The 13,384-nt window shown below is 44.9% G+C and overlaps 1 protein-coding gene across 1 annotated transcript in view; it reads right to left on the reverse strand.

Moving 5' to 3' along the window:
* Positions 1-13,384, reverse strand: part of LOC144138929 (uncharacterized) — a 105,640-nt gene that overhangs the window by 8,064 nt on the left and 84,192 nt on the right. The window contains exons 10-11 of the mRNA XM_077671445.1: positions 10,811-10,872; positions 2,912-3,039 (exon numbers count right to left, since the gene is read on the reverse strand). Coding sequence (XP_077527571.1) covers positions 2,912-3,039; positions 10,811-10,872 — 190 coding nt within the window. The remainder of the gene's footprint in view (positions 1-2,911; positions 3,040-10,810; positions 10,873-13,384) is intronic.

Raw genomic sequence — 13,384 nt, forward strand, 5'->3', positions numbered from 1 at the left:
TCTCTGGCAAATCCCATGGCACTTATCTGGCCACAAAATATGTTTCATAGAAAGAAAAAAAAAAGCACAAACAGTGACAAAGTTTAAACTTCCCGCCATATGGGCAAAAGTGACAGCACGACTATGTCATTTGTGGAATGTGGCGAAGCAGCATTGTCTATGCTAAGTGCATCCCGGCATGCGAGGAGTGATGCGATCCAGCACAGACCCAACGATTCGTAAAAACACAACTCTCTTTTTCTTTGTAAGAAGAGGCCAACTGCACTAACTAGTACTGATGACGTCTTGGGTCCTCAGACCAAAATCTGAAAGGCGGTACCAGCGGTGATCTGATTTGCTTTTTATCTTGCTCGATTATCGGAACTTCGCGATAAAACTGGTCACAGTAGAATCTGTGTGAAAATACTGCGGAACGGCACCTCTAATTGCAATCTTTTAAAGGTAGTGTCTATTATCGCGGCAACCATGAAAATTCCCGTCAAATTTCTTACGGCAGTCGCCTCTCATTGGCTAAGAACGCTACCCGGAGATTCTACGGGATAAATATTCCCTAAAAAGCTGTGTTTGCAGCTGCCCCTGTAGCGCTGTGGTATAGTTCTTGGTTTTAAACGAGAAGGCTCAGATTCGAGTTCGACATTGCAATTTTGTTTTTTACCTTTCAGAATTTTTCAGTCATTGTGATTTTGTTAATGCTTTTTTTTTACTCTGGTTTTTACTATATCAAGAGATCGACGCACAGGCCTTCTAGAATGGATTGAATTACGTTTAATACAGGTTGTGTTGTGTCGTTGGCCTGGTTTATATTACGTTTGTTGCAGTTGGTCTGGATTTGGGTAGGTTATGATGCATTCGGTTAGGTTACATTAGGTTCGGTGAGGTTATGTTACGTAGTTGGGATGTAATATTATTCAGCAAATGTTAGGCCAGCCAGCGTTTATGGTAACTACTGTGAGAATATGGTAACTACTGCAGAAAAGAGCATGAAGTTCGTGAAAAGGCGCCCCTCTTTCAGCGTAAGTTTGGTTCTTGAAACACGTTAAGGCACCGAAAAGTACCAAAAAGTAAAAGTGATGCTCAGTTACTTTTTGTGAATTCGGGGTAGCAGCAAGCGCAAATCACGCACTTTTTCAGAGTGAAATATATCGTTGATTAAGGGTGAGTTCAGCATTACTGATGCCAGCGTCACTACATAAGCTACACATAAGAATACCGCCACTTCGTGCACCCGGAAGCGTCTGGGGGGCATTTTGTTTCTGGCTTGCAGTGTTGCCATCTCTCCCAACGAAACCGCCGCCGGTTGTGACGGGCAGAGTGCGACCGGCCGCTCTAGCGTCCGCGCAGCAGAGAGAGAGAGGCGCTCAGAAACAAAATGGCTGCGCCCATATGTAAACAACTATCACGTGGTGCCGACCGACCCGTAAAAATCCTGGCGGCGCATAACAATGAGAGAAAAGAGTGCCGATACTCTAAAAGCCTTTATTTAGTGACGCTAACTGATGCCTGGCATATTGGTTTCGTTTCTGCTTCATTCCCGCGAGCTTTAACTCAAAACCTGCATGTAACGAAAACCTGGATGTAACGAAAAAATGCGAATTTTTGTCAACTTCGTTACATCCAGGTTTAACTGCATTTTGTAAAAGTGGTGCGGGGTACAACTAAAATCAGACAGTTAAAGTGGAAGTGAAATGGAGTGAAAGCCAGATAAGATAGCGTGTCCAAAGGGCCAGGTTGTGATTACGCAGTTAATATGCACCAGTTGTAAAACTCCCCATAGGCCCCCATGTATCAAAATCCAGTCCGAGGTTTTCCCTCCTACTCTGCAGGCAAACAGGCGCAAGCATGGGGCATGTCGACTGGCCTGTCAACTGTCGACAAAAAGTTGAAAGTGTGCTCAATCGCTTGTGGCTGCTGCCGCAAGTCATGAAGGAAAAACCATGGAAACATAAGTAAACGTTACTTAATTCGACGTTTCCTAACTTGAAAAGCAAGCTCTGCTTTACTAAGCTCTGTTATTAAGTAAATGTTTAGCAGAGTTCAGTTTATGGCGGCAGATCGGTCTTTGGGGCCAGAAGACGGTCAAAAAATTGTTTTTTGGAAACAGGCATTTGCGGCATCCAGGGCCATTTTTCTACCAGTGTGCAAATTTTCTCATCATAAGACACCATATTTTATTGTAAATATCATTTTAATGTGCACTCTATAAAGTTCGCAGAGAATTCGATGGTGAAACAGCACTTTTCTTGCAACGCTAAGCTAGCATTTCACCCTCGGATATCTCGGCACCACCCAGAGCAGGTACAACTGTAATTTCTTTTGCTTTTGATACCTAAATGCGTGGAGAATACAATGTTGGAAATAAATTGTTTTGCAGCTGGTAGCATTTTTTAATAGCTGATAGCTTTGGAAAATTATTATTGTGTTTGATTGTCACCACCGCTGTGCCATTGCTGGCAGAGTGTCGTTGCAAAATGACCAAAAATAGCTAAATAATAAAAAATTCTTCCAATGTTTTGTTCTTCAGTCATTTGTCTGCCTAGCCACGGGGTAACCACCCTTATGTATGGAGTGGCTATTTTGTAATTGTGACCCAAAATAATGGCAGTCAGTCATTGTCTAAAAAAATATTCCACTTGCAAAAAATCTCATTGCAGGTTTGAAATCAGCACAAAAAACTCCACAATGCTGTGCAGTTTAATAAAAATTGGTTAGTAAATAAAAAAAATAGCTATAAGACCGGTCTGCCCCTTTATGTCCCTTTGGTGTGCCACGCCAATGCAGTTTACCCCCAGCTCCAACTAAGCAGGGGTGCTTGCATGGTTCGGATTCTGACACAGAGTTTTGCAAGTGGCGTACATTGAAGAACTCTGGTGATCGTGTGGGACACAAAACAAAATGTAAAACAAATCCCCACCGTTTCCGGGGGCATCGGCCATGTTGCACATGTGTTTCATGACGAGGGCCACGATGTTGCGGATGACCATGCGCGAGAAGCCGCCATGCAGGATCCGCACCTCATCCACATGACGGCGGATCTCGGCCCTGCACGCGGCAAGGCACAGGGGGTTTCTTGGGAGCCCCCCAAGGTCTCAACTTTTCGCCCACGCTTTTTGTTCTTTTAAAATTCCCCTAACGTTCTCCCTTTTCAACTTCCTTTGGTTGTACGGAAAACACTTCCCTGAAGAATGGAAACACTAAATACTAGTGACCATTCCTTAGGGTGCATGACCCAACCCAATGCTTACCACACAGGTCTTGCAGTAGCAGAACTAGTTTCCAACTGCTATTCGTGTCCAGGAAAAAGGCAAATGAATGTAAAAGACTTGCCCACAACCCTACTTAACTACAAAAAGCACCTGCTTTTCTAGGTAAAACTGTTAACACTTAATAGACTGCACCTACAATGGTTGGCATAAGTTCTTTTCACATGTTTATGAATAAAATAACAGCAGATGGCACAACAGGATGCTGCAGATTTCAGCAACAGGTAAACTTATTCTGTTATTGATTACTATTGATTAATATCCAATCAGTATTCCTTCACCAAAGCCTTTGGCTATCTCCTTTGGTGGTTATTTGCTGCTCTGTGTAGGTGTTATGCACGCCATACAGTTTCATACAATAACATCTAGAGAGTTTGCCTATGTTGGAAGAAGCATTCAAAAATACGTTTCTCTTTGAACTGAATGCCACACGCGCACTGACGCTGCCCTGAGTGGAAATGGGTTGTAACCATAGTTGCAAATCGGGTGGGTTATGAATTCATTGCTGGCACAGTGAGCACGAAAACATAAATGAGGGCGCTGTGCACGGCGAAGTTGCCTGTGAATTAGGAGTTGCGGTGCTACTCATTCGGTAGAGCAATGCATTTTCGAAGCCGACGGCGGTTGTGAACTGCTTGGAACAGCCACTTTTCGTGCGAATGCCGGCTCCTATAGACCAGCAGTGCCGGCGGCTGATAGCAACGAGGCTTGATAAATGTCACAAATTCAGGCTAGAATAACTTCTCCAAAGGTAATCGGTCTCTTTTTTTTAAAACACAGAACTTTTCTTCATATTAAAAACTACAAGCGCCGAAACCTTGCCAAACAGTTTTTAAAAGAAATTCGCTTCCTGCTGTAGTTGGCGCCAAATGGCAAACCTACTCCGCAAACCTCCTCGACTCCGCGTCTGCGTTTTATTTAAATGCACCGTTTTATTTTGTACAAAACCAGTTTTTGATCACTAGCTTTCTTGTTCGCCACCGGCCAATGAGAGTTTTTTTTTGTCAAAGAACAAAGTGCACAGCCATGGGCCTGTTTCTATCCTATGCAATCCGGTTCCAGAACTACCCATCATTCCCATCGAAGCGGAAGCGCCACCTCAGTGTTTGCATTGACACTAGCGCCAGTTTACACCCTAGCTATTATTGTATGAAACTCTATTATGCACACTAAGGCATAAAGTGGGTCGCACATGTGATGCAGTGTTTTGCCGAATGCCACAAAGTACAGCAATTATGGATGTTACAACCTGATCGCTATGAAACCACGCAGCCATGCCTAGCCAGAAATGCCCCCAGAGCTAAAGAAACACCGAGACAAATTCCACATGCATGTCACCAACAATGCAAAAATGCTAAGGGCATTTTTGTTTAAAAATTCCCATTCTCTATCTCTTCCCCCCCCCCCCCCACACACACACAGACGCACGCACACAACCTAGCCTGTCAACAACCAATATTGCATTTAAAATTAACATTGAATGTAGAACACAAAACTTGACAGCTATTCTCATGACGTGAAGAATTTGGCCTTTTTGTTTTATCTTCATGCCACAACGGACTACTGTGTTATTTTATAATCACAGGCATTGTAGCTACCCTGTTTCTACGCATGTGTTTCTATGTATCTCCTGTTTCTAGTGCACTTGGTATCATGGCACCTTGCGCACAATACATGTGACTTAAACATCGTAAAAACCACGGCTCACAAACTAGAGAGGACGAGAACACAAGCGCTGGGTTCTCGTCCTGTACAGATTGTGCGCTGTAGTCTTTATGAATAGCGTTCAACCAGCCCAACTTTCAACGCTTTTAAACATCACTAGCAGCCGTCACCCGTCCTGCGCCCTCACATACGCACAGCGCACAGTCTGTCCTGTATGTCTCTAAATCAAATCAAGCGGCACTTTTGTTCACAAACATAATTACTTTCGCAACTCCGGATGCGAACTAAATTCATCACGCACTGATGCCCAGTTTCACCAGTAATAACGCCACCACAATTATTCTACACTGCTCCTCAGCACTAAATTTTTTGTTCTAAAATAAAAAAAAAATCAAGTGTCCCGTACAGTTTGTTACAGTTCACTGTGGGATTAAACAGCACAGCACAACCGGAGATAAGAAGGACTTGCACATACAGTATCGATTTACAGTAGCCGACCGATTTTTCGGACCTGAAGGGGAACGAAAAATAGTCTGAATGAAAGAGGAGTCTGAAAAATCCACCGGTTGCAAAAACGAACTTTTTTTCATTTAAAGGGGTTACGCAGACAACATACAAGTTTGTTTTATTCAAAAGATTTCGGGTTTTACAGGGCCCTCAGCCCTTGTCCGGCAGGAAACGATGCCGTCTTCACTGAGAAATTAATTTAGGCAAAAATTTTGATTCTCCCGCTAAATCGCGTGTTTCCGTGACGTCTGCCATGAAGTCAAGTGCGTCAACCAAGTCAACCAAGGAGGTTGTATAAAACTTCTGGAGTGGAGGCTGCCCATAGCGGGGAACGCGAAGAGGTGAAGCCGGGCAAACAGGTCGGCGGCCATATTGCCGTGGGCAGAAAAGGTGCTGAGCTGGCAGGGACGCTGAAGTGCGGTCGTGTTTTTTTTTGGCTTTACAAGGGAGAAAACGCTGGGTAAGCTGGTTTATCGACCACAATATTTGAGGGCAGCCTGAATTTGGCCTTACGCGGAAGGTATTGACGCAAGATATGGTTCAAGCAGCGAGTTCGCGTGTGTATATCTTACGGTGGTGAAGAGAGCTGTTGCCGCGCGAAAACGCGTAGCGCTAGGCTGAAGACACCACCCCTGCTTTTATTTTAATAAATGTTTATTCTGTATATCTAAGGCGATAGGCCGCCCCCTTAACATTAAAATTACCTCATGTTGCACGCCAAGGCAAGAGATGCCGCGTTATAAGGTTACTATTGGCCGTGATTTCACGCTGAAAGTGCGGGACACGCGACAGCGTGATTATTTGATGGTTGTTTCTTTTAGCGGCATTGCTGGGATTAGTGAACGCTTATTCATTAATGATTAATGAGTAATAACGCAGCTCTCACACCCAAGAAAGCTCTGTAGACACAGTTTAGCGGTTCGAATGGTTTTTAGGCAGTACTGCAAGGAATCATATGCATCAGGACATTGCAATCTTTATATGTACTGCACATGCACGTTTTCTGGTTTAAACAACATTCCCAGTTTTGCTTTTGCCGAAGAAGACCAAATTAAGCACGAGCTTTTGATTGATTGATCGATTGATTGATTGTGGGGTTTAATGCGCCGACACAACGCAGGCGATGAGGCACGTCGTAGTGGAGGGCTCCGGATTAATTTTGACCACCTGGGGATCTTTAATGCGCGCCGAAATCTCGTACACACGGCCATTTTTTGTTTTTTGCCTTCATCAGAAAAGCGGCCGCCGCGGCCGGGAAACGAACCCGCATTCTAGGGATGAGCAGCACAATGCGTTAGCCACTGAGCCACTGCGGCGGGTCTATTTCCAGCTTTTCAATCGCATTTTGCAAAATGGATTAGGCACACACTGAAGCTCATTAAAGCAGGTTTTTTTTTATTCCGTGTGCACTTTACAGAAAGCATGGGACAAATTTAAGGAATTATGAAATGCGTGAGAACATGAAGTAAAAAAATCACATTACACTCAAAAATATACATGAAACTTTAAGGAATACAATTTCAGGAAACACAAAACAAAGTATTTACAACAAATTTCAGGTATTATGAAATGCCGCAAGAGTATGAAAAGTGAAAGATCACAATGCACTCACAAATATAAATGGAACTCTGAGCAATACAATTTCAGGAAACACAAAACACCGCAAAACTAAGAAGAAATGTACTGAAGGTATTTACAAAAAAATTAGGAATTATGAAATGCCCCAAGAACATGGAAAAATAAAAAAATCCCCATGTGCTCAAAAATATACATGGAACTAACTCTAAGCAATACTATTTCAGGACGCACAAAACACAGCAAAACTAAGGAAATGTACAGTATGAAACTGAGCCTACACTTAGTGTACCCACTGGGTATTCATCCGAAATTTGCTGTACTGAACACTGCTCACTAATTTTTGAAAATGATGAGCCTGGACAGCATTGTCTGCACCTTCCCTTTGCAGTTCACTACGTTGGTTTCCTTGGTGATGCGGTGCAGCCGAACCTTCAAGTAGCACTCTTCAACCATCTTCGAAAGCTTGTAGATGCGATTGTCGAGTGGGTCGCAACGCGGCAGATGTGGCTCAATCAAGCTCAGCAAACCACGCCCTCTCTAAAACCATGGTTAATATATTCACAACCGATCCCGCACATTTTGCGTGCGACAGCCGCACGTTCTCGCACTGCGTCTGCAGCAATCAGAGGCCCTTTTCTGCAGCTTCACAAACTCGCAATACATCCCGCGAGGGTGCCACAAGCCCACCAAAAGTTTTAAATGCAGAGCATTTTAGTAACTCACGATGTCACCCGCGTTGGCGTCCGTAGTCCGCATCACTACGTAGTCCGCACCCTACACTATATAAAGAAATAATACCTTCCGGCGCCAGGTTTCGATCCCACGACTCTGCGGGCGGAACGCAAGGTACACGGCACTTTACCGACTGCTCCACGGAGCCGACACAGAATGGAACGTTACGCACGCGCCTTATATCCTTGACTCATTCAACCGTCGGCCACAGGTGCGCCCTCTCCCCCGCGTCCTCTTCGCCTTCTCTCAGCTCGCAACACCCTCTCTCGCCGCGTTCGGTTCGCGTTCATGTGGTGGCGCGATTTCGGCGCTATAACACTCTCTCGCGAAGGGCATTGGATTGGATTGGATTCGATTGGATTGGCTTGGATTTGGATTGGGTTGGATTAAAGTGGATTGTGTTGGATTGTGTTGCGTCATAGCCTTTCCACGTTGCGTCGTAGCCTTTCCACGTTGCGTAATAGCCGCGGCAGGGGGTTCACGGCACGTTTCACGTTTCACCATCGACTTTATCGACAATGTCTACGCTGGAAGACGACAATTACAACAACAACAACCAATAAGTAATCCATAAGACTTGCAGGCACGCCCCCTGCGGAAATGCTCTGCATTTGATCGTGCCCCTCGCGAGGGGGATGTTTTTTTTCACTGTTACTGCATTTTATCGCGATATCGCTGCGCGAAAATATGTTTTTTGCTTTTGATGAGGGCAGGAAGCTCACTTGATTGCAGAGCAGCAACACACTCCTTGCAATGCGTACTTGCCGCAACTTTTCGTGCAACAAATCCGGCACATCGATACGACACGTGTAGTCGGTATCGTCATCGAAGGAGTCCTGTGCTGCACACCTTCTGTCCTGGCTGACTGCGGTTGACTCTAGTTTGCCGACAGCGCTTGACACGTTAAGCACTGCGACAACACTGGCAGCGCAGTTCCTGGCATCTGAGGACTTCACTTCAAGTCTGAATAAGCAGCCGCTTATAGGCTGCTCTAAATTGGGAAGCAGTTGGGTTGTTGCAGAAACCACCCCTTCCTCTGATGCAACCAAAAAATATCTCCAAGTGATCTTGGGACAGTTTGTGCGTAAGAAGGTACCTGAGCCTTTCGATGGCAGACGAGAAGTCTCACAAACCCAGTTTTCTCCAAACTTTCAATTAAAGGACATCTACTTGCTTCCTTCAGTGCCCTAATGTAGCTCTCTGTGTGTCCCGCAGGAACTCTTTCCCCGAAGCGGAATTCTCACGGTGCGGTGGTGCTTTGTAGGACCTCGCTAGCGGGTTCTTCGAATTAGAAGGTCAAAAAGCCTGTCAAAAATGCGTACAAATTTGGCTGCGGCATGTGCGCCCTGAAACTGAGGTAACTTTAAAGTGAATTCGCAAAAGTCAAGGGCATCGGCTACCAAAGCACTCAGCGTTTGAACAGCCAGCCTGAGCTTCATATTTTTTTGTTTTGCCCATTCAAGGTGGACCTTCGTAAGCTTCTTACCAAGGTGCACAGGCCTTCTTGACGTTGTAGAAAGTTCTAGCGCTTCAACGTACTGCCGTTTAATGTGCGAGCCATCACCATCAACTAGATGACTGGCTGATCCCAAACAGTTCCTAACTAGCTCCACCACGCGGCAGGCGTCCAGCATCGCACGGGCCTTCTTTGAACGGTCAGAAGGATGGTCGAAGCTAGTTTCCAATGTGCTTGAGCGGACGTTCGACTCGGCACCGAGGCATCGTGCCACGGCGAAGTTTGAGGCTGCTCCATCAACAGTGAGGGACACGACATCAACTCCCGCAGCTTCCGTTCTTAAAAGGCACTCTTTAGTGAGCTCTGCCCAAGAGCGAATCAATAAAGAAGTACCCCAGGGGCGCCTTCAACCTCATGTTCGGGGCCACTAACATGATGCACACACATTTGTAGCCTCAGGAAGGCTGTCATCAGGCAAACTCCCTCCCGAAGTCAATGTAGCCGGCGACTACAAAGTCGTCGGCTACGACTATCTACGCCCTGCAGTGGGCGTAGATAGGCTGACGATGATGATGAAACATCCACATTTCATGCTTTTGTGATGTGTCACGGGCCAGCACTGAAAGCAACTTCACCGTGTTAACTGCACGTCTGCATCCAAGCGATCGTTCAAGTGCTGAAACAGAAGTACAGGCCCCACTGCAATCGCTGGATCAGGGTGGAGGCCTCCAATAGCACAAACAAGATTCCGTGATGTGAAAGTGAAATCAATTGACAGTGGCTGAGGAGTGGTTTCTTCCCTAATATCTTATTGTTATCAAAGTAAACGCGTTTTTTTCAATGAGCAAAGCTTCTATATTGTCCACACAGCCCCATTAAGTTTTCAAGTAATCTTTGTGAAACTTGTCAGTCTTGCTGCTTTTCCCCCACTGATTTTGAATGCTATGCCACTATTTTTTCAGCCGGTGAATTAGCTCCCGAGACAATTAGTTTTGGACAAACGATAGACAAAACAGCGTTTGTCATAAAACCACAGTTCTTTTAATTTTTTAATTCTGTGAACCCTGGTGAATGCAATAATCAAAGCAGTTTTTTTGATGCATCGCTTGGAACTAATTTTAAATCTCATTAAACTTCGGTGGCACCAGTGGCAAGGAACCATTTTCAGTGCCCATTTCAAACACCGAAGTTTAATTGGCTGTAAAATTAGTTCCAAGCGATGCATCAAAAAACTGCGATTATCGCATTCCTCCAGGGTTCACAGTATTAAAAAATTTAAAAAACTGCAGTTTTATGACAAACGCTGTTTTGTCTATCGTTTGTCCAAAACTAATTGTCTCGGGAGCTAATTCACCGGCTGAAAAAATAGTGGCATAGCATTCAAAATCAGTGGGGGAAAAGCAGCAAGACTGACAAGTTTTACAAAGATTACTTAAAAATTAAAGGAAGTTGTTTTAAGGCCAGTGCTCCCCCCTCTTAATGCCTATTTTGCTACCCCAAAATGGTACCCCTCTTCCTCCGACATGCTTCCACTCCAGCACAGCGAAGATGGAAAGTGAGAGGAAGAAAGAAGAGCGGACAGAGCAAGAAGCACGGCTGTGCGAGCGCTCACTCGGTGAATGCAGGCATCCTCTTCTTCACCAACTTGACTATCTTGACCATCTGGGCCTCCGACTGAAACCACAAGGTGAAAAGAAAGGGGGAGACAGAATGAGGCACTCGGTGGGAGACAGATCAGGGAGGGAGAGAGGGACGTCACTCTATCTCTCTCGCAACTAGGACGACTACCGTAAAGTACCGATCAAGCACCCCCACCCAGCATTTTCTGGGAATTTCCCATTTTTGCACACGGCCGGGCAAGCGCCCCCTCCCACTTTCAGCCAATCCGAAAGCGTTTTTTTTTTCCCCCCCCTGGGCTTTTGGATGCCACAGTGTTCAAAGCCAACGTGAGTGTCAGAATGTAAGTTTTTAGCATTGACTAGTTCAAGTGTCGTAAATTAGCATCTTTGGTACTGCTGGCTACAGTGCTTTTCTTGCGACCGCCACCATTTTGTGCCACCATCTCGAATTTGGGGCCCGATCTGAATAACGGCCCCCTCCTAGCTATCTCTTGACCAATTATCTACAAGCTTTTGGGGGGGGGGGGGGGGGGGGGCCTTGCTCAGTAGGTTGTAGCGCATACAGTGGTGAAGCTTACACATGCGTTTTTGCAACCCTTATTATAGACGGGGAGAGGGCGAGAGCAAGTTTTGTGGCAAACGCTACTTCCAATTTCAGGGCAAGATACGTCTCAATATTGCAATGTTGAGTCGCACGAAAGTATGCACAGAATCAGCCGTTCCTCTCTAATAAATTCTAAAAAAAAAAAAAGGGAGAAAAATCTTGGGGGAGTATGTTCATCACCAAAGGAAAGAGGCTTATTGAAAAACGTGCCATGCAGTCAAGTTTGCGCTAAAAGTTGCAATGGACAAATATAAACGCTGAAGTTAATTTCATTTCTGTGGTTTCCACATTTCTATGAAGATTCGAGGCCTGGTGTGAGCCGTGAATGCTTCTATAATGCCTCCATTTTTCTTTCTATGAACACACTTTTCTTCCCTGGAGCTATAGTTCACTTCAGGATGCACATATCCGCCATCCCTTGGTAGACACTGGAGCTACTTTTTCCACTTGCACTGGCTGCACTGGTGCAAGGAGTGCAGCACATGTTCATTTTTCTAAACTAAAATATGGCTCCAGTAGTGCTCTGCAGTGGTCTGCATGACAATGGACTTATCTGCACCAGTTCAAGAAAAGACAGAAAGAAAGGAAAAAGAAGAAAGAAATAGGGGGGGGGCTTTTTTTAGTACTTATGCAGTTTACATCTACATCAGTTCTTTGTTCTGCACCTCACAGCCTTCAGAAGAATTATACGTCTCAGTTACTTCACATTGAATTTTAGCATTGTTTACGCATGTGGCCCCTAACTGCAACTCACAACTATTGGCCTTTAACTGCAACTCACAACTATCTGAAAATAAACAAGCAAACAAACAAGCAAGCCAGCAAACAAATGAATGAATGAATGACTAAATAAATAAATAAATAAATAAAAGGCAGAGCTCGTGGTTCCCTGTGGGCATTGCTATTTCTGACAGAACAATGCTGGGAATGAAGCGGACATTGGCCTTCGTGGCACTGTCTGCTTCATAAATGCAACTTGAAAACAAGCACCTCTTTTAAAGAGGCTAACAAACCTTAGCTTGGGTAAAATTATTTTCCAGAATAACATTTGTGTTGGTTTGAATGTAACTTCAGTAAGACAACTTAAACATTGAGCAGGAAACGAAAAGAAGCCCAGTGGTGATGGACTGGCTGCTTTTATGTTCTAAAGTTTCAAAGCAATCACTCTAACTTGAATGATTGGCTGATGCCCGCCAAATCACGAGTCGCTTTAAGCACGTTGGTTTAACTTTCACAATTGCAGCTGGGCCGCATTGAACATCATGGAATTTCTTGGTGATAAAGCAATGTGCAAAGAGCGATTGGGAAACAGCCAAGAAACTATCAATCAACAAGAATCAGAAGCAGATGCCTGGAAGAGGATGCTACGTGCATCTTTATAAGCCATGGTGACACTGGGTCATCCCTAAAATGGTTCTCACAACGACCCAGAAGCTTTCGAAATCAAACGAATCAGGGAAAGACTTCGTGTCAGTCGTTTTCTCAGAAAACCAACGGTTCCTGGTGAGCTCAAGTCACCCAAAGAAGCTGGTAGTTATGCGGCGCCTCAAGGCATTTTTCCACACTCACTGCTGGTGTCAACTGTACGCTGCCCATACAAACATAAGACTCACAAAAATATGACGCCATCTCTACACAGCTCGGGTAGAGAGCGACATTAAAAACGACACACCAGGAACTTCTGCTGTCACGTTAAACATTGAGAGACGAGGTGGGCCCTAGTTGTTCAATTCCGGTCAGATGCAAGCCTAAGCCCATGCGTTATGGTCTGGAACAAGTCCAGTATCCAAGTTTGCATATTTGTAAGCATGAAACATTTTCGCACGTTTGACTAGGGTTATTTCTAATGACTGCTGCCGAGCTGTGTTTCTGCACATGTACATGGTCAGTATACTGCCTGCTTTTGCTCCCCCCACCCCACCCCAGTATATGTCACAAGAAAACCTTAGCATTTAATCCGGGA

Source organism: Haemaphysalis longicornis, unplaced genomic scaffold, assembly GCF_048455015.1.
Source record: "Haemaphysalis longicornis isolate Haplotype H1 unplaced genomic scaffold, Haemaphysalis longicornis Haplotype H1 scaffold_5, whole genome shotgun sequence".
Classification (NCBI taxonomy): domain Eukaryota; kingdom Metazoa; phylum Arthropoda; class Arachnida; order Ixodida; family Ixodidae; genus Haemaphysalis; species Haemaphysalis longicornis.